Source organism: Camellia sinensis, chromosome 4 (assembly GCF_055761805.1).
Source record: "Camellia sinensis isolate YWXY chromosome 4, ASM5576180v1, whole genome shotgun sequence".
In the NCBI taxonomy this organism is placed as follows: Eukaryota; Viridiplantae; Streptophyta; class Magnoliopsida; order Ericales; family Theaceae; genus Camellia; species Camellia sinensis.
Window position 1 is genome coordinate 164,193,040 of NC_138964.1, and position 24,087 is coordinate 164,217,126.

The following is a 24,087-nucleotide window of genomic DNA, read 5'->3' on the forward strand; positions in this document are numbered from 1 at the left end:
GTTATTTTTCTAACTTCTTCTACCATAGGATAATTAGCTTTGATGAAAGTTTTTTCTCGTTGTCTATCACCATTTCTTACCTACTTTATAATCCAAGCAAATGAAGAAGTTTCTTATTCTCATAATTTATTTTATTTTTTCAACAAATCCTTCCATCAAAATGGAGTGTAAAATTAATTGTATTATTTTCTTCAAATTTTAAGAGTTTGAGTGTAATTTTTGTTTTTTAACATTACAAAATGGACAAATTATACTAACGGTCCCTATAGTTTGGGGCTTATGATACTTTGATCCTTGACCTTGTTACATTTGATCCTAAAATTTGAATCTCGTTCTAAATAAGGATAATTGAAGATACCGTTTCCTTTATAAACGGAAAATACTCTATTTCAAAGGCATAGTCGTCAATTTGATAAAATATAAACTTGTTTCACAAAAATAAATATCAAAAAATTATTTTTGAATTTTTAAAATTTATTTCTACCCATCAAAAATAAAATTATATAAAAATGATAAATCTTTTACATTTACGTATTTTTTTAATTTTTTTTACCAAATTCATTTTTAGTAAGTGTTTGAATGATAATCATATAATGGATGATTATTTTTTTGATGTTTTTGTTTTTGTTATTAACAGATATTTTTGAATGATTATTATGTAATTGATGGTTATTAGGTTTTTAATATATAATCAATATATTTAATATATGAAATGTTTTTAGTTTTAAATTTTTTAATTTAATAGGTTGGTTTAATAATGACATCAGAATTGTCGTCGTGTTTGAATTTTAAAAAAATATAAACTAATTTGAAGAAAATAAATATTAAAAAAATTATTTCTAAATTTTCAAAAGATAAAATTATATAAAAATAATGTGTTTTTATTTTTTTTTTCACCAATTTAATTTTTATTTTCTTATATATATATATATATTTTTTTTTTTCTGAAAATAGATTCTGAAAACTTTATAACTAAGAAAGTGTCAGCATTATTCATTAAAAAATAATTATTATATTTCAAATAATATACAAATTAACTAATAGAAAATAAGCTATATGATGACTTTATCTTTAAAATAAACTATTTTATTCAAAATAATATTTAAAATTCAAAATCAAATATATAAGAACGACCCCGCTACGTAGCTCGAAATTCGGTGGCTCGAATTTGGCTCGACACCAAAACGACGTCGTTTTGGTGTCTTTTTTTTTTTTTTTTTCTTTTTTCTTGTGTTTTTTGTTGCAAAAGGAAGAAGAAAAAGAAGAGAGAAGAAGAAGAAGGGTGGGTCTGCAGATCAGGAGGAGGGGGAAGGAGGAGGAAGAAGGAGAAGTGGAGGGGAGGGGGCCATAAAAATCGGGTTGGAGGAGGAGGCGGGGCCGGAGGCGGGGCTGCGACGAGCTGCGACGGGGTTGCGACGGAGGAGGAAGAAGAAGGACTGGAGGGGAGCTACGACGACGGCGGAAAGCTGCGACGACCTTTCCTCTCTCTTTCTCCCTCTCTCCTCCTCTTCCTCTCTCTTCTCTTTCGAGCCATTTTTCAAGTCAATTTATCGAGTTACCAATCTTTTTCCATATAAGAATTGAAAAAGGAAAAAATTATGTAATTCGCCCTTACAAAATCAACCGGTCATCGTGACTGCAACTTTGGTAAAAGACCAAGGATACAACTTTTTAATTTTAAAACTCTAATTAAATTTCAATAATGTGACAAAAAAAATAAAATAAAATATTACGATGAGGCTCACATCCTCCTCTCAAACATTTTTGTCTGGTAAATATGCGTGAACCGGTAAACTAATCAAACCGGGCAGGCGTTCTGGTCGATGTTGCGTTCGGTCTGGTTTGCTCTGTTGTGTTTTTGTGTCTTTCTTCTACTCATCTCTCTCTGCCGTCTCGTTGCCATGTCTGTAGAGCTTAAACTCTCCCGATCGAACCGTATCTTTCGCCCTAATGTAACTCTCTCTCTCTCTCTCTCTATATATATATACATACATACATACATATATGTGTGTGTATTTATTGATTCTGTAACTAATTTCAGGAACCACTTGAAGGCAAAATCATCACAAAGCTTCCATCTTCAATCTCCCACAACGGGATTCGCCTCACTGTCAATGGATCAGTCACCTTACAGGTTCTAGTTCTCTTCTTGTTTCATTTTCTCAGCTTCCAAACAAACATAGATTAAGCTGAAACTTCGTATTTATATATGTGTTTAGGTCCGTGGTGGATCGGCTGGAGTGATCGAGTCTTTATATGGTGTTCTCAAGCCTATTCCCATTGTGTAAGCCCTCTGCATTTCTCCCTCTTTTAATATCATTAACATTAGGACAAATACGAGGAATTTTTAAGTGGAATTAACAGGTAAAAGAGCAAAGAAAGATGAATTCTTTTAGTTATGAACTTAGGGAAGAAATTCAGATGCATGAATTTTTCAATTGATTGATTTTATTAACACTATGCGTCAATGTAGGGAATTAATAAAAGAAAAGAATTATAATTTTAGAATTTTGATATATCAATATCAAGGACTGAAGAAATTTAAAACCTCAATTCAACTGATCTGATCCTAATGCTACAAGAGTATGCATTGAAGATTTTTTTGTTAATAGAGGTTTTATTTCAAGAGTTTTACTAATAGAAATCCTTTATTGGGTTGGAATCTAAGCTGATATTTATTAAGAACTCTATATTTGGTTGGTTGGAGTTGATGATTGAAGTATAAGATGTTTCCCATGTTGATTAGAGTAATTTTTAGAAAGATTTATGTCTTTGGCTTAGGCCTTGTCAGGACGGCAGGAGTGGAAGTTAATGGATGGGTATGGCTTTACCAAAAGTATCAATATCAACACTAATCGAGCATTTAAAGTAGTTAATTATTTTAGTTTAATCATCTCCATCAATTATCCAAATTAAGAGGGTTCAAAAATGTTGTTGGAAAATTCGAAGATCTTCAAAAATCTTTGAAGAAAATTCGAATTCTCTAGAAATGATGAGAGATTGAGATTCTTCAATAGTCACAACTAAGAACACAAAAGCGAAGAGATGATGGAGATAAGAGATTAGGTGAAGAAGAAGGCAGTAGTTAGAAAGAGAAAAACGGCAAGGCTCTCTCATGGATCTCCCACTTTCACTCTCAAGGTTGATAATGGAGAGAGAAAATTAGTTCTTTTTCAAGAGTTGTCTCTCCAAAACTATCCCTTGTGAAGCTATGGGTGGGTGCTATTTATAAACACCTCATGATGTAGGATGGAACCCATGTGCAAAGGACATGGGAAATATTCTCTCTAGCCACCTTGTCCGAGGAGGTGACCTCTCTGAGGATGAAGAAAACCCCGAAGAGGAGATCAACCTCTCGACGAACCCTTCTTCTTAGCCGCACTTAACCAATGATCCCCAATCATCTCAAAGGGCCGAGGTAATCCTAGAGGACCCCCCGCCGCTGATATTGCCGATTCTCATGGACCTATGAAGCACGGATACTTCAAAAAGGGAGACGTATCCGTATCGGATACTTATCGGATACCGATACTCCTTGGATACTTGCGGATACGTATCGGATACTTCTTAAAAGTATCGGATACTTCTTAATTAATTTTTTATTAATTTTGAAGTATCGGATACTTAATTTTGAAGTATCGAATACTCGAATATTTTGTTTAGTTCTTTGATAAGAGAAATATAGTAAGAGTTAAAGTAATAGAATTTGTCAAATTGATGTATCCTGATTGTCTCTTTCACTTCTCTCTTGCTTTCTCACTCTCTCACGTTTCTTGTCTTTGCTCTCATTCTTTTTTTGGTGTTGGCATGTAAGGATGATGTTTAATTTGCATTTGCTTTTGTTTTTAGTTTTGGATGTTTTATGAATGTTTGAAGACTTTTAGGTTAATAGGAATCTCTCTCTTTATTTATTAATTTACTTTAAGTTTTATTTTCATGCATATTACATTATTAAAATTATAAAAATATATATTTTTTTACGAACGTATTCCCGTTATACTTGTATCATACTTTTTTAAATTTTGACGTATCGCTATATCTATATCGCGATATTCGTATCCATGCTTCCTAGGTTATCATTGATGACTTAAAAAAATATATTTGCTGAAATTTTTATTTAATAATGATTTTTTGGCTTTAGCTAAGGTCTTGATTCACTGAAGAAGGGGAACAAGTTGAAGCTATTGACCTTGAAGACTCTTAGTTTTATAGGAATCTTTCTTCTTTATCAAGTTGTCTTTTGTTATAGGTTTTATTTTTATGCATACTGCATTACTAAAAATTGTAAAAATAATATTTTTACGAACGTATCCCTGCCGTACCCGTATCCTAGTTTTTCAAATTTTTCCGTATCGCCGTATCCGTATCGTATCTGTATCCCGTATCTGTATCCGTGCTTTCTAGTCATGGACCCCTCGGGATTGTGCCACCTCAACTTGGGCATAGGCTAGATCAATCGATGAGTGAATTCATTTCCACCCACCGTCCTCGGGATTTGGGCCTTTTGTTCGGACTCTAACCTCACTCAGGTTGATCCGGAATGCTCCAAGTTCGCAAATGTTCTGGGACTCACCAATGGAGCGGCTTCTAGATTGCGATTGAATCTTTTCGAATCCCGAGTGCCTCGGATCTCTAGGCTTGCTCAATACCCTTTCGAGTCTGGGCCCGAGTAAGTCTCTAAGTTCGTCGATCCGAACTCTTTCGAGACTTAGAGCGATCTGGCCCATTTGATAGTGATAAATCCAGACCCACCAATTTTGGATTTTTTGATTGGGCCTAATTAATTTAAATGGGCCCGACTTGACGACTCCTACATTTTGCCCTTTGCGTGTATGAGAAATTTTAGTTTTCTCGGACATGCATGCTTTCATTTCTTTGGCCATACATTACATCACGTCCTCGGGAATATTGTCTTGACTTGGCCTATGGATAAAGTTGATGACTCACCGTAATTTATGGATAAAATTGACAATTAACAAGAAGGATTTTTTTTTTTCTTTTTCTTTTTTGTCATTGATTTTTTTTAGAACATCTGAAAATATATATATATTTTTTTTCATTCCAGGCAAAAGAAAGTTGATAAACGCATTTTCATACTTTTGAAAATATAAGGCCAACACGCTACTTTTTTTTTTTTTTTGGGAATACAGCAAGCCCATTTATATATATATATATATTCAGAATATTTGAAGGAATATTAAAGGAATCACACCTCTCTTTTTTCTATTTAAGGAAAAGGACAAAACCCTAATCAATAACACCTATCTTTTTTGATAAAGCCATTTTGGCTCTCTCTCTTTGCAGAGGCCACCCATCTCTCTTCTTCTTTCACGAACCAGAGCTTCTAACCTGCGTTGAAGACCATCGCCGTTTGCACAATTGCCGTCGTTGCAGCTCCAGGCACCGTCGCTGACTCGTCACGACTTCAGCTGCTGGTGCTGTTTTTCATCTTAGTGACGTAACTCCTTCGAGATCCAGAGGCACCGGAGCTTGGTTCTACTGACTAGCGTTGACGCCGCCGTGTGCACACTTGTCGTCGTTGCAGCTCCAGGCACCGTCGCTAACCTGTCCAGCGCCGACCACTGTCGCCATAGGTGTGGATACCATTGGCTTCGCAATCTAGGTAACCACCAGCTCACGCATACTGGTTCCAACCTGTGAGTAGCCAACGCCAACTACGTCGCGGCCCCAATGCGGCATGGGTCTGCCTAGTCAGCCGCGACACTGTCGTGCGACCACTCAACTCGCGTGGCTTGTGTGTCTCGTGTCTAGCACCTTTAACATTGCTGCTCTCTGTTAGCTGTGCCTCGTGTCTAGTATTCTTCTCACTCACTGCTCGTGCAGGCTACATGCGCCACCACTGACCTGTCTCGGCTGTCCCCGACTAATTCTATCAATCTGGGTCTTCATTACTTCAACCCAAATCATGACTAAGTCTTGCCTCGTACATCCAGTTTGTGGGTAAGCTCAAATCCCTCTTTCTCTTGATTTTTTTTTTTTAGAAGCCTTTTGTGAAAAACTGATTTCAAAATCTATAATTCCAGTGGATTTTTGCTTAGCTTCGGAACTTTGATCTGTTTGAGATTTACAATATTGAAATATGCAGTGGCACTTGAAATCTTATTGAGGGGCTTGACTTGAATATAACTTGTTGACCTTCATCACTGAGAAAAGGCCTAATGAGACTCTGTTCAGTATTAAGCTTCATTTTCTGGGTATTGCTTATATAAATTGAACCACCGCTGTTGAATTTTGCACTTGTGAGACCACTCTGCTGTTAATAGAATACTTGCCATTTTTAATTGAGCTATTTGACGTAGAGAGAGAATTATGTAATGCAAGTGAGTGTTGTTGCTAGCTTTGCTTGTTTTTTTGAAATTTGTAGAGCAACTAAAATAAATGTTGTTGCTAGCGAAATTCGAGGAAATGAGTCCCTCATATTTTTTATAAATCTTGCTATCGAACAATGAATTGTTGTGGCTTTAAAAATAGTGAAACCCGATATTGAGCTTCTTATACTTGATGGATGAATTCCTGATATCCAAATTTAGTGAACGCTTCATTTGGAAGAATAAACTGATGTAATAGAATATAAGACCATATATTGCTGTGTGCTGATCTTGCGGACACTCGAGGAAATAAAATGTTAATACCGAAATTCCATTTAAATTCTTATTAACTTGCATTGCCTCAATTCCGATATTTTGAATTTGATACGGTCGACTCCTTGTTGTTATGCCTATTATTTTAGCTATATGTCTCCTCGAAAAAAATCTGTCTTCCCAGGGTCATCAGAACCGGCTCTTATAAAAGAGAGGGATGTGCCTCCGGTGTCAGAGTGGAGGAAATCTCCTTATTTTGGCCGGAAGGACCCGTTCTAGCGAGCGGCTACCTCCATCGCTTCTCTTCCATCTCCAAAGGAGAGTTCATTGTGTCTTTTTAAGGATACTGATTCCAGACATGGGGCCTTCATTACCCTTTCTTCGGTGCTACACTTTAGGATTGAGTGAGGAGATTTTCCTTACTGCTATCCCTAGTTCAAGGTTTTCTCCAACCCTCCTATTGGTTGGTAAGAGTGGGTCGATTGTGTCCTCTCGGACAGGGGCCTTTGTCAGAGGCTTCAGGAGGCCCGATTATTGATTCCAGTGAAGATATCTCGATCTTTATCTATTCGTCGCAACAATACTAGCCTTGAAGCCATGGCTCTCCGGTGGAGCACCGAGACACACACTTTCATACTTGGCCAACATGAGATGAGGCCCACTTTCGAGGATGTGTTCATGTCGCTGCTTCTAGAAGTGACTGGCGTTGATGCCTTCTGCCCTGAACGGATACCCTCTGAGGATGATTCTCTAATCCAATCCCTAAAACAAAAATCTTCAAGCTTGCGGTCGGTAGTGCTCTGTGTTTGATGGTTCAACGAGGAGGACTAAACGAGTGAGGACGGATTGTGTCTCCTACACCGCATGGTTCCGCTACTTCTTTAGAGATCTTCAACCCCTGGCTAGAGATGCTGAACTTGGTTCTCAGGAATACGAGGTCGGTCCGATGTATGGTTCCAGGCTTTACTTTTTGGGATTTCTGACTTGCTTTCTCTTATTCTTCATTCTGCCGAGCACACCTCCAGATTCTCTCAATCCTTTTGTCTTTCCACTGGCAATTAGATTCTTCAAAGGGGATCGGATCCCCTTAGCCCCACTATTTCTTGGGAACCTGTATTACCGATTGGATCTACTACATCGAGTCATGGTACGTTTTGTGGGTCGATATAAGCCTGTCTCTTTCGTTTACAGTTAGTTCCTGCTTTGCTTCTTTTTTGAGAGGTTCCCAAAGTTTGCCCTTACTCCGACTGTATTCGAGGTAGAAGTTCTTCGGGAGATGGTGGATAAAGAGGGTATCCTTGTGATTGGTAATGACGGGTCTCACACATTTGAAAAGGCAAAGACTTGCCAACCGTTGATCACACGTTGGTCACGTGTTATTTCCACCCTGTCCCTGAATACATTGGTGAAGGATCCTCGGCGCTTTGTGGTACGCTCCTATGTATGCCTACCAGTGAGTGTGGCGACGCCACTTGTCTATCATGGCTCTTCTTGACTAGTGTCATTTCCCTTGCCAAAGGGCATTTCTGCTCATCTTGTTGATATGTTGATAATGGTTCATCCCAGTTCACTAGCAGTATGGCATGAGGAAGGCCTTGATAGTACCGTTTACAGATCTGATAGAGTAGCATGCCAATTTGGATTTGACCAGTGTGACCCAGGACCGACACCTCTTTTATTGTTTTTTTCGGAGAGCTATGGACGATTTACTCGCGGAGTTGTACACGCTTTGCTTCCTGTATTTGGCTCTTTGACACTGCCAGGTTTGAGTCGGGTAGGGGGTTTCACCCCTTCTTTCAGGAGATATTGGCGGAAGAACATTGATGCATTTGTTGAGTTTGTGCAAAGTAAACCAACTATATGTTTGCCTCCGCTGATTTATAAAAAGGTTTCCTCTCTTCGGTTGCCTAAGAGTTGGAAATCTGATCATCTGTATGAGAGTTTCTTCGCTTCATCCGCTCCAACTGACCCTTCAGCTCAAATATCTACTTCTAGCTTGGCGATTGCTGTCCCAGAGCTTGTCTCTCTGAATAAGACTTCTGGTCCTCAGATGACCTGCCTTAAGAAGATGGCTCACAAGCGGGCTTTTGATGCCAGTCCTTCTACTCGCCTTTCTAAAAGGCTTTATCAGGTACCAGATAGACATCTTAGTTCTTCTGTTGATTTGTAATTATTTTCCTTTTTGCGGCTATACTCTCTTAAATGAACACTCTTTACTTTCTTGTTGTACAGGACCCTACTCCGTCTTTTGATCCTGCAGCTGCTGATGTTCTCGATACCGCCGTTGCTAATGTTCTTGGTACCGTGGATATTGGCCATGTTGCCCCTACCGGGTCGGACTTTGACCTGGATGACACTATTCCTTTATCTGCATGACTCGTGAAGATAGACACCCTTCCTATAACAGTTATAGATAATGATAAGGCTGAGTCTTCCAATCACTTTTGTGACCTTGTCCCGCGTGTGCATCGTCATCGGCCTATTGTCATTGAGGATGCCTCTCCATCTGTCAGATATTCTCCTCACTCAGTTGTAGGGGAGGAGCGTCATCTTGGCGATGAGGTTATTGGGGCTCACTCCTCTGATGTTGAGATTATTGAGAACCATGGCTTTGGTGCTGAAATTGTTGAAGGGACTAGTGCTGCAGGGATTGATGCCGCGGGACATGCTTCTAGAGGCAGTGTAGAGATGAGGTGTGCTTTCGAGGGACATGCTTCTAGAGGCCGTGCAAAGATGATGTGTGCTTCCGGTGGTGCCGAGGGACACACTTCCAAAGGCGGTGTAGAAATGAGGTGCGCCTCTGGAAGTAGTGTGGAGGTAGATGTGCTAGAAGTTTCTAAGACTCGCTCTGGCACTTATGGTGATTCTTATCCTCCGGCCTTCCTTCCTTCCTCAAGGATGACTGCTACTGTTCTGGCTTTCATTAGACGTTGAGATCAATCAGGTGCCCCCCCTATGGCCAAGTGACTTTGTTGATGCTAGGAGTCCTCCAGTTGCCCCAGTTTTGCATAATGATTCTCCCTCAAGTAATCTTGCTTTCTGAAGTTTGTCATGCGCTTCTATCTGTGAGCACTTTTTGCTCAAATAGCTTTGCTGCTCCCTGCCCCTAATAAGACTTCCTTATCTTTTCTTCAATGTTAGCTGCTACCGAGGTCCTGCCTTCACTTGCCTCGAACTTTGCTCCGACTCTCTTTGTGACTCCTCATGGCTCTTCTTCTCGAGGGGACACACTCTTCATTGCAAGTGCCTTCGAATGTTTTGGATCTAAATCTCGGTGATTTCCACTTTGATAGTGATGTTTTTGGCCTTTCCCCTCATCGACTGTATTCTTAGGCTCCGGACTTCTCCCGGAAGTTACCCCTCCTGGTGGTTCATCTAACCCGATAGAAATTGGAGAGGTTCCTGAGCCTAATACCTTTCCGGCCCCAGTTCCCCCTTCGGCTTCTAGCAAATTGCCATTTCTCCACTATTGGGTAGCTCCTGAGTTTGCGTCGGTTCTACAGCTTGTGCATTCGAGTTACCCTGAGACCTTTGCTTCATTTGCTTGCCAATGTCCACTCATTCAGACTGCTTTTCTTGAGTCTTTTGCCACTATCCTATATAGCTTGGACAGGCAACGACTGTGTGACCTTAACGGGAAAGTAGTCGAGACAGTATATCAAGGGATCTCTGACATGGAGCGTCATTAAGTGGATCCATCTTGGCTTCGGAAGTGCCTGGATATAGCGCCGAACGTCAGTCAACGGGTAGATGTTTTGTCTGTGCTCGCCTTTTATCGGACCTCTATAAATGAGACAAAAACAACTCTTCGTGAACTTGAGTTGGGCTATGCTCGGGCCTTGGAGGTTTTAGAGGCACACTTTACTGCTTGTCCTCAGGATGTAGATGTGACGGGCAGTTTCTTCGAGGGTGTTTTTAAAAGAGATTGATTTTTTATTTTATTTTATTACTTTTTTGCCCCTTTCGATAAAAATGTTTTATCTAGGACAATGCAATGAAATGACAAAGACTGTATTTGTGGAGGTTTTCTCACTACTTTCTCATTTTGTTTGATAAAACATTTATCTCGAATGATACAATGGAAAGAACAATCACATGCACATGTTCATAAAAGCTGAAATATTCTCATTACTTCTGCAACCTTCTTGACAAAAGTATAAAATTTTTATCACAAGTAGTGGAATAGACATATATATCATAAAAGAAATTAGTTTTTTCATCACATAAGGAAAATACAACTTTTAGATAAAGTAAGAAAAATGAAAATGAGATTCAACATAGATAGTAACGCTTGATAAACTTTGCATTTAGCGGGCCTGTTCGGAAGCCATCTTCAACTCTCACGAGCCTGTAGTACCCGCTTGAACTTGCTTGGATCACCCTGTAGGGTCCTTTCCATTTCAGCGCAAACTTGGGCATGGGTTGTCCTCGCATGATTGGGTCTACGATCTTCCATACTAGATTACCCTCTTTAAACTTTCTTGGCACCACCTTTCCATGACTTTTGCGGCTCTGTCTTGCTTTTCCTCTAATGCTTCCAGTCTGGTAGTTCAAGGCTCAAGTACCATTCCTGAGGCGAGAGCTATCCGAGCAGATGGTGTCTCCAACTCTATAGGTAACACTTCCTCAGACCAATACACAAGGGAGTAAGGAGTTGCTTGAGTTGGCTTTCTCTTTAAGGTCCAATATACCCATAGGGCCATCTTGATCTGATTGTATCCGTTGAATCTATCCATGAATGAGAACATTTGGTGTCCTGAGGTGGAGTCCACAAGAGTGTCGATGTGAGGTAGAGGAGATTCATCCTTCGAGCAAGATTTGTTTAGATTTCGAAAGTTTACACATACTCTGATTTGACCATTTTTCTTCTTCACTGGCACTATGTTTGCCAACCACGTAGGGTACTGTATTGGTCGGATAAAACCTGTCTGTTGAAGTTTTTCAATCTCCTCCTTAATTTTCTCTTCGAGATTTGGGTGATATTTTCGAGCAGCTTGCTTGATTAGCTTAGAGTTTAGTAACACATCAAGATAATGGGAGACTAGGTCAGGATCTAGTTCGGGCATTTCCTTATATGAGCAAGATAGACTCATCTATGTTGAATCTCATTTTCATTTTTCTTACTTTATCTAAAAGTTGTATTTCCCTTATGTTATGAAAAAGTTGATTTCTTTTATGATGTATATATTTGTTCCATTACTTGTGATAAAAATTTTATACTTTTGTCAAGAAGGTTGATGCAGTAATGAGAATATTTCAGCTTTTATGAACATATGCATGTGATTGTTCTTTCCATTATATCATTCGAGATAAATGTTTCATTAAACAAAATGGGAAAGTAGTGAGAAAACCTCCACAAACAAAGTTTTTGTCATTTTATTGCATTGTCCTAGATAAAACATTTTTATCGAAAGGGGCAAGAAACTAATAAATGAAGAATAAAAAAAACTCAATCTCTTCTAAAAATACCCTTGAAGAAACTGTCCGTCACATCTACCTCCTGAGGACAAGCAGTAGAGTGTGCCTCTAAAGCCTCCAAGGCCCAAGCATAGCCTAACTCAAGTTCACGAAGAGTTACCTTTGTCTCATCTAAAGAGGTCCGATAAGAGGCGAGCATAGACAAAACTTCTCCCCGTTGACTGGCATTCGAGGCTATATCCAGGCGCTTCCAAAGCCAAGATAGATCCACTTGTTGACACTCCATGTCAGAGATCCCCTGATATGTTGTCTTGACTATTTTCTCATTAAGGTCACACAGTCATTGCCAGTGTTGTGAAAAGCGCGCCTAGGCGCCAAGCGAGGCGAGGCGCACTGTTTGCGCCTGTACAGGTCCCAGGCGAGGCGCTTTGAGGAAGGCTCACGCCTTAGCCGCGACTTGAGCCAGGCGATAGAGGCGCAAGGCGCACGACTAGGCGTGCTTGAGTTTTTAGCAGCTAGATCTGATCTAACGGCTACGGGAGTGTGTTCGAATGGCTCTTAACCACTGAAATGAACCCTAATCTATGTCGTTTTTCCTCTCTCGCCTCGCCTGGGCTGCTCAATTCGACTTCGACTTCGACTTCGACTCTGCTGGACTTCGACTTCGACTGGGTTGCTCGATTCGACTTCGACTTTGTAGATATGCTTCTTCATCTTCTTCTTCTTCTTCTTCTCCTCTTCTGGCCTGCTCGACTTCGCGACTTTGACTGGGCTGTTTTTTTTTTTTTGGCTTCGACCTCTTCTATCTTCTGATCTCACTCTCTCTCTCTCCTTCTTCTTCTTCTTCTTCTTTTTCTTTTGGCTTTGGCTTTGGCTTCGACTTCGACTCTGTTTTGCCCCTTCTTTTTTTTTTTTTTTTTTTTTTCAATTATGCCTTTGAGTCTCTGTTAGAAGAAGAAAAAAAAATACAAATACAAATACAAAATAAGGTGCTACTGGTCTGATTAATTAGGACAAAATAAGGTGCTACTGGTTCAAGTCTCTGATTCTGATTAATTAACTAAAAAAAATGCACTGAAAATTTTTTTTATAAATAATTAATTATTCACAAATAGTTAATTAATATAATGTGCTACTGGTCTTTTTTTTTTCTTTATATGTTAGGGGGAAAAAATAAATTCTGATTCTGATTAATTAACTAAAAAAAATACACTGAAAAAAAAATTACAAATAATTAATTATTCACAAATAATTAATTAATACAATGTGCTGCTGGTCTTTTTTTTTTCCCTTTATCTGTTAGGGAAAAAAAATGGATTCTAATTCTGATTAATTAACTAAAAAAAATACACTGAAAAAAAATACAAATAATTAATTATTCAAAAATAATTAATTAATACAATGTGCTATTGGTCTTCTTTTTTTTTTCCTTTATCTCTTAGGGAAAAAAAATTACAAATAATTAATTCATCACACATTACATTACACTAAAATTATTTTTCATTTATTAAATTTGTTGTGTAGAAAATGACATCGGAAAGTAAACATTACACTGAAATTTTTTTATTTTTTACTAAGACTGTGCGCCTTACTTAAATAAAGCCCGCGCCTCGGCTTGCGCCTTGCGCCTAGGCCTTGAGAGACCTTCAGCGCCTTAGTGCGCCTTGAGCCTTTAAAAACACTGGTCATTGCCTATCCAAGCTATATAGGATAGTGGCAAAAGACTTGAGAAGAGCAGTCTGAATGAGTGGATATTGGCAAGCAAAGGTCTCAAGGTAACTCGAATGCACAAGTTGTAGAACCGACGCAAACTTTAGAGCTACCCAATAGTGGAGAAATGGTACTTTGCTAGAAACCGGAGGGGAAACTGGGGCCGGAAAGGTATTAGGCTCAAGAACCTCTCCAATTTCTATCGGGTTAGATGAACCACCCGGAGGGGTAACTTCTGGGAGAAGTCCGGAGCCTGAGAATACAGTCCGATGAGGAGAAAGGCTAAAAACATCACTATCAAACTGGAAATCACTAAGATTTAGATCCAAAACATTTGAAGGCACTTGTGATGAAGAGTCTCTAGCAGTCGTCTCAAAGGTATGTGTGTCCCCTCGAGAAGAAGAGCCATGAGGAGTCACAAAGAGAGTCGGAGCAGAGTTCGAGGCAGGTGAAGGCAGGACCCTGGTAGCGGCTAACACTAAAAAAAAGATAAGGAAGTCGTATTAGGGACGGGAAGCAGTAAAGCCATTTGAGCAAAAAGTGCTTACAGATAGAAGTGCATGACAAACTTCAAAACGCAAGATTACTTGAGGGAGAATCATTATGCAAAATTGGGGCAACTTGAGGGCTTCTAGCATCAACAAAGTCACTTGGCCGTATTGGGGGCACCTGATTGATCTAAACGTTTAATGAAGCTAGAACAGTAACAGTCATCCCTGAGGAAGGAAGGAAGGCCGGAGGATAAGAATCACCATAAGCGCCAAAGCGAGTCTTAGAGACTTCTAGCACATCTACCTCCACACTACTTCCGGAGGCGCTCCTCATTTCTACACTGCCTTTGGAAGTGTGTCCCTCGGCACCACCGGAAGCACACCTCATCTTTGCACGGCCTCCAGAAGCATGTTCCTCGGAAGCACACCTCATCTCTACACTGCCTCCAGAAGCATGTCCCGCGGTATCAATCCTTGCGGCACCAGTCCTTTAACAATCTCAGCACCAGAGCCATGGTTCTCAATAATTTCAACATCAGAGCAGTGAGCCCAAATAACCTCGTCGCCAAGATGACTCTCCTCCCCTGCAACTGAGCGAGGAGGAGAATATCTGACAGATGGGAAGGCATCCTCAGTCACAATAGGTCGGTGACGACGCACAAGCGGGACAAGGTCACAAAAGTGATCGGATGACTCAGCCTCATCGTCATCTATAACTGCTATAGGAGGGGTGCGCATCTTCACGAGTCGTGCAGACAAAGGAAGAGTGTTATCCAGATTTGAGTCCGGCCCGGTAGAGGCAACATAGCTAATATTCACGATACCAAGAACATCAGTAATGGCAATACCAAGAATGTCAGCAACTGCAGGATCAAAAAAATGGAGTAGGGTCCTGTACAACAGGAAAGTAAAAAGTGTTCATTTAAGAGGGTATAGCCGCAAGAAGGAAAATAATTACAAATCAACGGAAGAACTAAGATGTTTATCTGGTACCTGATAGAGCCTTTTAGAAAGGCGAGTAGGACTGGCATCAGAAGCCCGCTTGTCAACCATTTCTTAAGGCGGGTCATCCGAGGACCAGAAGTCTTATTCAGAGGGACTGGCTCTAGTACAGCAATCGCCAAGCTAGAAGTAGATGTCCAAGCTGGAGGGTCAGTCGGAGCGGATGAAACGAAGAAGCTCTTATACATATGATCAAATTTCCAACTCTCAGGCAACTGAAGCGAGGAGTTAAATTAGCGGAGGCAGACATATAGTCGGTTTACTCTGCACAAACTCAATAAATGCATCAATGTTCTTCTACCCATATCTCCTGAAAGAAGGGGTGAAACCCCCTACCCGACTCAAACCTAGCAGTGTCAAAGAGCCAGATACAAGAAGCAAAGCGTGTACAAGTTTGCGAGTAAATCGCCTGTAGCTCTCCGAAAAAGACAATAAAGCAAGTACCGGCCTCGGGGCACACTGGTCAAATCCAAATTGGCATGCTACTCTGTCAGGTCTGTAAACGGTACTATCAAGGCCTTCCTCATGCCATACTGGTAGTGAACTAGGATGAACCATTATCAGCATATCAACAAGATGCGCAGAAATGCCCTTTGGCAAGGGAAAGGACACTAGTCGAGAAGAGCCATGATAGATAAGTGACGTCGCCACACCCACCAGTGGGCATACATAGGGGCGTGCCACAAAGCGCCAATGATCCTCCACCAATGTATTCAGGGATAGGGTGGAAATAACACGTGACCAACGTGTGATCAACGGTTGGCAAGTCTTTGCCTTCTCAAATGTGGGAGACCCGTCATTACTAAGCACAAGAATACCCTCCCGAAGAACTTCTGCCTCGAATACCGTCGGAATAGGGACAAACTTTGGGAACCTCTCAAAAAAGAAGCAGAGCAGGAACTGATTGTGGACGAAAGAGACAGGATCATATCGACCCACAGAACGTACCATGTCTCGATGTAGCAGATCCAATCGATAATACAGGTTCCCAAGAAATAGTGGGGCTAAGGGGATCCGATCCCCTTTGAAGAATCTAATTGTCAGTGGAAAGACAAAAGGATTAAGAGAATCTGGAGGTGTGCTCAGCAGAATAAAGAATGAGAGAAAGCAAGCCAGAAATCCCAGAAAGTAAAGCCTGGAACCATACATCGGGCTGACCTTGTACTCCTACGAACCAGGGTCAGCATCTCTAGCCAGGGGTTGAAGATCTCTGAAGAAGTGGTGGATCCATGCGGTGTAGGAGGCACGATCTGTCCTCACTCGTTTAGTCCTCCTCGTTGAACTGTCAAACACAGTGTTCCATTGACTACAAACTTGAAGATTTTGTTTTAGGGATTGGATTAGAGAATCATCCTCAGAGGGTATCCGGTCAGGGCAAAAGGCATCTGGGCCAGTCACTTCTAGGCGCAACAACATGAACACATCCTTGAGGGTGGATCCCATCTCATGTTGGCCAAGTATGAAAGTGTGTGTCTCGGTGCTCCACCAAAGAGCCATGGCTTCGAGGCTAGCATTGTTGCGGCGAATGGATAAAGATCGAGATATCTTCACTAGAATCAATAACTGGGCCTCCTGAAGCCTCTGACAGAGGCCCCTGTCTGAGAGGACATCATCGACCCACTCTTGCCAACCAAAAGGAGGGTTGGAGAAAGCCTTGAACTAGGGATAGCAGTAAGGAAAATCTCCCATCTCAATCCTAAAGCGTAGCACCGAAGAAGGGGAGTCCATTGTGTCTTTCTAAGGATACAAATTCCAGACATGGGAAATGAGGGCCCCATGTCTGGAATCTGTATCCTCAGAAAGACACAATGGACTCCCCTTCGGAGATAGAAGAGAAGTGGTGGAGGTAGCCGCTCACCAGAACGGGTCCTTCCGGCCAAAATAAGGAGATTTCCTCCACTCAGACGCCGGAGGCACATCTCTCTCTTTCATAAGAGCCAGTTCAGATGACCCCAAGACGACAGATTTCTTTTGAGGAGACATATAGCTAAAATAATAGGCATAACAACAAAGAGTCAACCGTATCAAATTCAGAATATTGGAATTGAGGCAACACAAGTTAATAAGAATTCAAATGGAATTTCGGCATCAATATTTTATTTCCTCGAGTGACCGCAAGATCAACACATAGCAATATATGGTCTTATATTCTATTACATCAGTTAATTCTTCCAAGTGAAGCGTTTACTAAATTTGGATATCGGGAATTCATCCATCAAGTATAAGAAGCTCAATATTGGGTTTCACTATTTTCAATATTGCAAATCTCAAATAGATCAAAGTTCCTAAGCTAAGCAAAAATCCACTAGAATTATAGGCTCCATTTGGTGGAGCTTTCAAAATATAATTCCACACTCACTTTTGAGTGGTGTTTGTTTACCATTTTCAAAAATTAATTCCACACTCACTTTTGAAAACTCTTTGCAAGGCAGGAAAATTTGGGCTAACCAGACGTCCCAACAGTTGACCGGAATAGTGTTCGATTTTTTTTTTTTTTTTGGCACCTACTATTTTTATATTATTAAAAAAAATATATTTATGAAATTTTTTATGAGCTTTGAATGGAATTTTGGATTGTGTGTTTGGTTATGAGTCATAAGTTTTTGTATCAAATATCATATGTCACATCACTCAATTCAAACTCAATTTAAAACTTGTTTCAAAAATCATAACCAAACAAATTTTCCACACTCAAATCATAATTCCAAAACTCACAAACTCAAAATACAACTCTATTCTCAAATCATAATTCTAAAACTCTACCAAACAATACCATAGATTATGAAATCAGTTTTTCACAAAAGGCTTCTTAAAAAAAAAAATCAAGAGAGAGAGGGATTTGAGCTTACCCACAAATTGGATGTACGAGGCAAGACTTAGTCACGGTTTGGGTTGAAGTAATGAAGACCAAGATTGATAGAATTAGTCGGGGACAGCCGAGACAAGTCAGTGGTGGCGCATGTAGCCTGCACGAGTAGTGAGTGAGAAGAATGCTGGACACGAGGCACAGCTAACAGAGAGTAGCAATGTTAAAGGTGCTGGACACAAGACATACAAGCCACACGAGTTGAGTGGTCGCACGACAGTGCCGCGACTGACCAAGCAGACCTATGTGGCGTTGGGGCAACGACATAGTCGGCATTGGCTAGTCACAGGTTGGAACCAGTAGGTGTGAGCTGGTGGTTACCTGGGTTGCAAAGCCAATGGTATCCACACCTATGGCGACAGTGGTCGACGCTGGACAGGTCAGCGGCAATGAACTACAACGATGGCAAGTGTGCACAAGGTGGTGTAGGCACTAGTCAGTAGAACCAAGCTCCGGTGCGTCTGGATCTCGGAGGAGTTACGTCGCTAAGACAAAGAATAGCACGAGCAGCTGTAGTTGCGACGTCCGCAGCAGTCGGAGCTGGGACAGGTCAGCGGTGGTGCCTGGAGCTGCAATGACGGCGAGTGTGCAAACGACGGTGGTTTTCAACGTAGGCTAGAAGCTCTGGTTCGTGAAAGAAGAAGAGAGCTAAGTGGCCTCTGTAGAGAGAGAGAGCCGAAATGGCTGTATCAAAAAAGATAGGAGCTATTGATTAGGGTTTTGTCCTTTTCCTTAAATGGAAAAAAGAGGGGTGTGATTCCTTGAATATTCCTTCAAATATTCTGAATACATATATATATATATAAAATGGGCCTGCTATATTCCCCCCCCCCCCTCCCAAAAAAAAAAGTAGTGTGTTGGCCTTATCTTTTCAAGAGTATGAAAATTGGTTTATCAGCTTTCTTTTGCCTGGAGTGAAAAAAATATATATTTTCAGATGTTCTAAAAAATATCAGTGGCACGAAAAAAAAAAAAAATTTCCTTCTTGTTAATTGTCAATTTTATCCATAAATTACAGTGAGTCATCAACTTTATCCATAGGCTATGTCAAGACAAAATATTCCCAAGGACGTAATGTGAAGTATGGCCGAAGAGGTGAAAGTATGCATGTCCGAGAAAACTAGAATTTCTCATACACGCAAGGGCCAAAATGTAGGAGGAGTCAAGTCAGGCCCATTTAAATTAATCAGGCCCAATCAAAAAATCCAAAATTGGTGGGCCTAGATTTATCGCCATCAAAAGGGCCAGATCGCTCTAAGCCTCGAAAGAGTTCGGATCCACGAACTTAGAGACTTAGTCGGGCCCGGACTCGAAAGGGTATTGAGCAAGCCTAGAGATCTGAGACACTTGGGCTTTGAAAAAATTCAATCGCAATCTAGAAGCCACTCTATTGGTGAGTCCCAGAATATTTGCGGACTTAGCATTCCGGGATCAACCTGAGTGAGGTTAGAATCTGAACAAAGGGCCCGAATCCCGAGGATGGTGGGTGGAGATGAATTCACTCATCGACTGATCTAGCTTATGCCCAGGTTGAGGTGGCACGACCCCGGGGGGTCCATGAGAATCGGCAATATTAGCGGCAAGGGGTCCTCTAGGACTACTTCGACCCTTTGGGATGATTGGGATGATTGGGGATCATTGATTAGGTGTGGCTAAGAAGAAGGGTTCGCGGAGAGGTTGATCTCCTCTTCGGGATTTTCCTCATCCTCGGAGAGGTCACCTCCTCGGATAAGGTGGTTAGAGAGAATATTCCCCATGTGCCTTGCACATGGGCTTCATCCTACATCATGAGGTGTCTATAAATAGCACTCACCCATAACTTCACAAGGGATGGTTTTGGAGAGACAACTCTTGGGAAAGAACTAATTTCCCTTTTCCATTATCAACCTTGAGAGTGAAAGTGGGAGATCCATGAGAGAGCCTTGCCATTATTCTCTCTCTAACTACTTTGTCTTCTTTTTCACCCAATCTCTTATCTCCATCATCTCTTTGCTTTTGTGTTCTTGGTTGTGACTATTGAAGAATCTAAGCCTCTCATCATTTCTAGAGAATTCGAATTTTCTTTGAAGATCTTTGAACTTTCCAACAACATTCTTAAACCCTCTCATATAATTTATAAATTGTGAACTACCTTGTTTGTTACAATACATTCAAAGTAATTCTGTTAATTCCATTAGTCCACGTGGATCCATACCTAAAACTTGCCAAGTTGCCACTGTTCTACATAATTGAGGTCTAGTTTAGTTCTTTATGTTTGGTTGGAAACGACCTGATCAATATGTACACCAGGCTTATAAGATATCTACATCAATGTGCATGATTTTATTTATTTCTGTTGTTCCTCATGTGAATATTTTTTTCACTTGACAACAGGAATAAAAGTATTGAGGTCAGATCTTCTGGAAGGATAGGTTCAGGTACAACAGAGGTATGATATTGGGTTAGATAGTTCATCCAAAAGGTTGCTTAAAGTATGGAAAGGTTTTGTTATAGTTGATGATTCATGCATGTTTCAACACCTCGGATTGAAGGACCAGCATATAGAACTAAACTATATTTGCATGTCTGTAATTGTTGGGCAAATGAAAAATTTTGTACCTGTTCAATCAGCAGAGTTTGTTTGCATGTGTTAGACCAAAAGAATCAGTGTTGAATATGCTAAATATGCTGATTCCCTCCTGTAGACCAGTGAAAGAGTACTGATAACAAATGAAACCACATGGCAGGCCAGAATAAAACAAACAGCCATAGCATGAGAAAATAAAAAATGATTTCTGAGAGCAGTAGCTCAGTTAACCCCTCTAGGGGCCTTGTAGCTAGAAAATAAAAAAGGCTGGTGTGCTGTGTGAAGTGATCAGTACTTTATACAATAGTTTCACCTTGAGCAGAAGCTGCTACAGCTGCTATACCGAAGTAACAACTAAGTGGTGGCAGATTTTGTCTAACATTTTGCTTTACAGATTACCGGCCTATCAAAGGGGGTTCCTTCTGAAGAGGAGCTATAATTAGAAGCAAAGATAGTAACGTTTTCAGGATGATAATTGTAGCTACCAATTTGTATAGAGAGCTCTAAACATGAATTCAAAGTTCCGTATGACTGCAATGCAATTTTACATATGACTGCAATTTTCCATATGAATGCAAGTTCAATGTATCAGCACTCTTTAAATTATCTTTTTATATTAATTATGGTCTAGTCAATTGCAATTTCTAATGTTATCTCTTTGATAATTGTTTTCCACCATGACAGATTCCATTTTCTGTGATTCTGAAACATCCAGGAGATGACAATTTAGAAAGATTTTATGAAACCTTTCATGGAGGAAATGTCAGCATCCAGGTGGATTTTTTCTTCACAATTTGTTCTTATCTGCTTTTTCTGGTTTCACCTTTTTCATTCTGTGATAATTTTATCTTTAATATTGTTCTCATGCTTGATGTCTTGTAAATCCCATGATAGTATCTGGTAACTGTAGACATAGTTAGGGGATACCTGCACAAGTCATGGTCTGCCACTGTGGAGTTCATAATTGAGAGTGAAAAAGGTATATGCATATTCTATTTCTTGATTTCTCCTGTACCAAATAATCAATGCACTTAATTAGCTTCCATTCTGCTGTGGTGTTTTCTTCAGCTAGTCTCCCTGATCAACCAGTTTCTCCTGAACTGGTCATATTTTACATTACCCAGGACACGCAAAGACATTCATTACTTCCTGAACTAAGATCAGGTTGTTTCTTGTTCTCCTTTCCCCTCTCTTTCTAGTTTTTATGAATTATAAGGACCAAAGTAACATTTTTCCAGCTTCCATGTCCTTACGAACCTTGTAGTTATAGTGTTTTTAAATACTGATAAGCATGAAGGTTGATGAAAGTCGAAGGGTCTGCTGATACATTTTTAGCAAAACGGTGATCATTATTGTTTTGCAATTGGTAGTGACCTCTTAAAGTTAGCTCATTGCTACACTAAAATTGTCATATTGACAATAGTTGTTGCTGACTAGGTGGGTTCCGAGTAACTGGTAAAATTGGCACTCAGTGCTCGCTGTCAGATCCTCTTAAGGGCGAGCTAACAGTTGAAGCGTCTGCAGTTCCTATTCATTCCATTGATATCCACTTGCTTCGTGTAGAGTCAATTCTGGTCGGAGAAAGGATCATAACTGAAACCTCTTTAATTCAGACTACGCAGGCATGCAACCTTTCATATTGTTTCGAGCAATTTTAGTTCTGTTATGCCTTCTTCAATTTTCATTTTCTTCCTTTATTTTGACAAAGTTTTTCGTTCATTTACAGATAGCTGATGGAGATGTCTGCCATAATATAACTCTACCCATTTACATCATACTTCCACGTCTTTTGACTTGTCCAACAATTTATGCTGGGTGAGTTGCTGATACAGATATCTACTTCCGGAACTTATTGTTGTGCCCTAGCATGCTGGTCCCTCTTCTCTTTATCAATTGTTATAAGAGAATATTTGCTACTAATTGCGTATTTAGACCTCTATTATTAGAATCATACTATCCACGATATGAATTGCATAATTCAGTTCGATACACCGACAATTAATTCATATTTGGGGGGTGAATCGACAGAAAAAAGAATTGCACATGAATTGCACAATTCAATTCTATACACCAAGAAGTCTTCAATTTTTCTGCAGGTCTCTATTTGCTGAAGGAACTCAATCCTTTGAGTTGAGTATTTGGATTATATGAATTGTAAAAAATTTATTAGTAGCCCCCTTGATACCCCGATTGAAGAATGAATGATTGAAGAGTTTCAGAGTTCTTGAGTTTTTATACCCAAATTTTGTTTGAAAGGGTTTATTTTTTACACAAGTATATATTTACACTTGTACATAAAGTTAGTCTATTTTTTTATATAGGGTATATAGACTTTTGATTCGACACAGAGTACAAATGTTAGAATTAGAATTTGTGAATCTTGTGATTGGTACAATTTTGTGTATAAAAATGCACATTGTGTCAAATTTATTTCACTTAGTTGATTAGAATTTTGAATTTTTAAACTTCTCATATGAAGTAATCCCCTTTTTAATATTCGAATTTTCAAGTCGATACTTCACCATCCATGGCAGAATCCCCCTTTTATCAGCATGCTCTCTGGTAGTGTTCTTTAGCTATTGTGCTCGTTTTACTTGTTTCTTGAACTTGAGGTCATCTATACGCCATAACTAGAATGCATGTGATGGCTTCTTTGATTTTGTCTGCAGTCCATTTTCAATAGAGTTCAAAGTTTCGATCGTCATTACCTTCCAGTCAGAGCTATTGAAGTTGAATCCAAAATCTGATCCTAGAACGCCTAGACTGTGGGTAAGCCTCAGTTCACTTAGGGTAGTCATCAATCACTATCAATAGCTGCTAGCTGTTGTAACTGAAATTATTTATTTTCAAATATCAGCTGGCAATGGAAAGTGTACCGTTGGAACTGATTCGAACAAAGTAAGATGATCCATATTGTAGGTAATCTTCTGATCAAACTCTTTTACCTTCTACACACAAATTGAGTGAAAACTCCTGGATATGTACTTTATTAAGGTGAATGAATAATGGTGAATGATGTGTAAGCTTTCCTATTTGTTTTATACTGATGTAATGAGCATTTTTATTCCTTATGTTATAATTTTTGTCTGATATTTTTCCACCTCGTGTCAACTGGAAGTATTTCAGTTGTTTGGAGAAGGCTCCTTGACAAGACCTGAAAGGAAGGAGGGTGGTAGCTAAAGCCTGCACTCGAAATGAGGATATCTTCAGAGTGTGTCACCTGTGTCTTTCATATGACTCAATGATAGTTGGACATCTTCAGAGACCAAAAAGGAAAAATAAAAACTGATGGCTACGATGCGTAAATACAGTTCTTTTCTTCTTTTGTTTTTTGAAAATATTCTCTCATTTGATTGTAGTCAAGGTTGGACAGTGTGTCGCCTGTGTCTCAAAACATATAATTTCAATGATAATTAACTTATTCACAAGAAA

General features: G+C 39.8%; 1 protein-coding gene across 7 annotated transcripts; it reads left to right on the forward strand.

The window, feature by feature from the left end:
- The first annotated feature begins 878 nt into the window (after window positions 1-878).
- Window positions 879-24,087, forward strand: LOC114263506 (Vacuolar protein sorting-associated protein 26). 7 transcript variants are annotated; one of them, XR_003629637.2, is made up of 12 exons: window positions 879-1,952; window positions 2,042-2,134; window positions 2,220-2,284; window positions 20,463-20,517; window positions 21,340-21,429; window positions 21,550-21,634; window positions 21,724-21,819; window positions 22,093-22,277; window positions 22,382-22,470; window positions 23,325-23,424; window positions 23,513-23,649; window positions 23,774-24,087. XR_003629637.2 is itself a non-coding variant. In XM_028204059.2 (12 exons), exons 1-11 carry the CDS (start codon window positions 1,824-1,826, stop codon window positions 23,555-23,557), a joined length of 1,032 nt encoding a protein of 343 aa, XP_028059860.2. In that variant the 5' UTR covers window positions 1,426-1,823; the 3' UTR covers window positions 23,558-23,574; window positions 23,774-24,087. The 7 variants fall into 7 exon arrangements, 4 of the variants coding, with proteins under 4 accessions (XP_028059860.2, XP_028059861.2, XP_028059862.2 ...); XR_003629638.2 differs by having other exon boundaries at window positions 1,426-1,952; window positions 23,782-24,087; XR_014327798.1 differs by having other exon boundaries at window positions 1,426-1,952; window positions 22,219-22,277.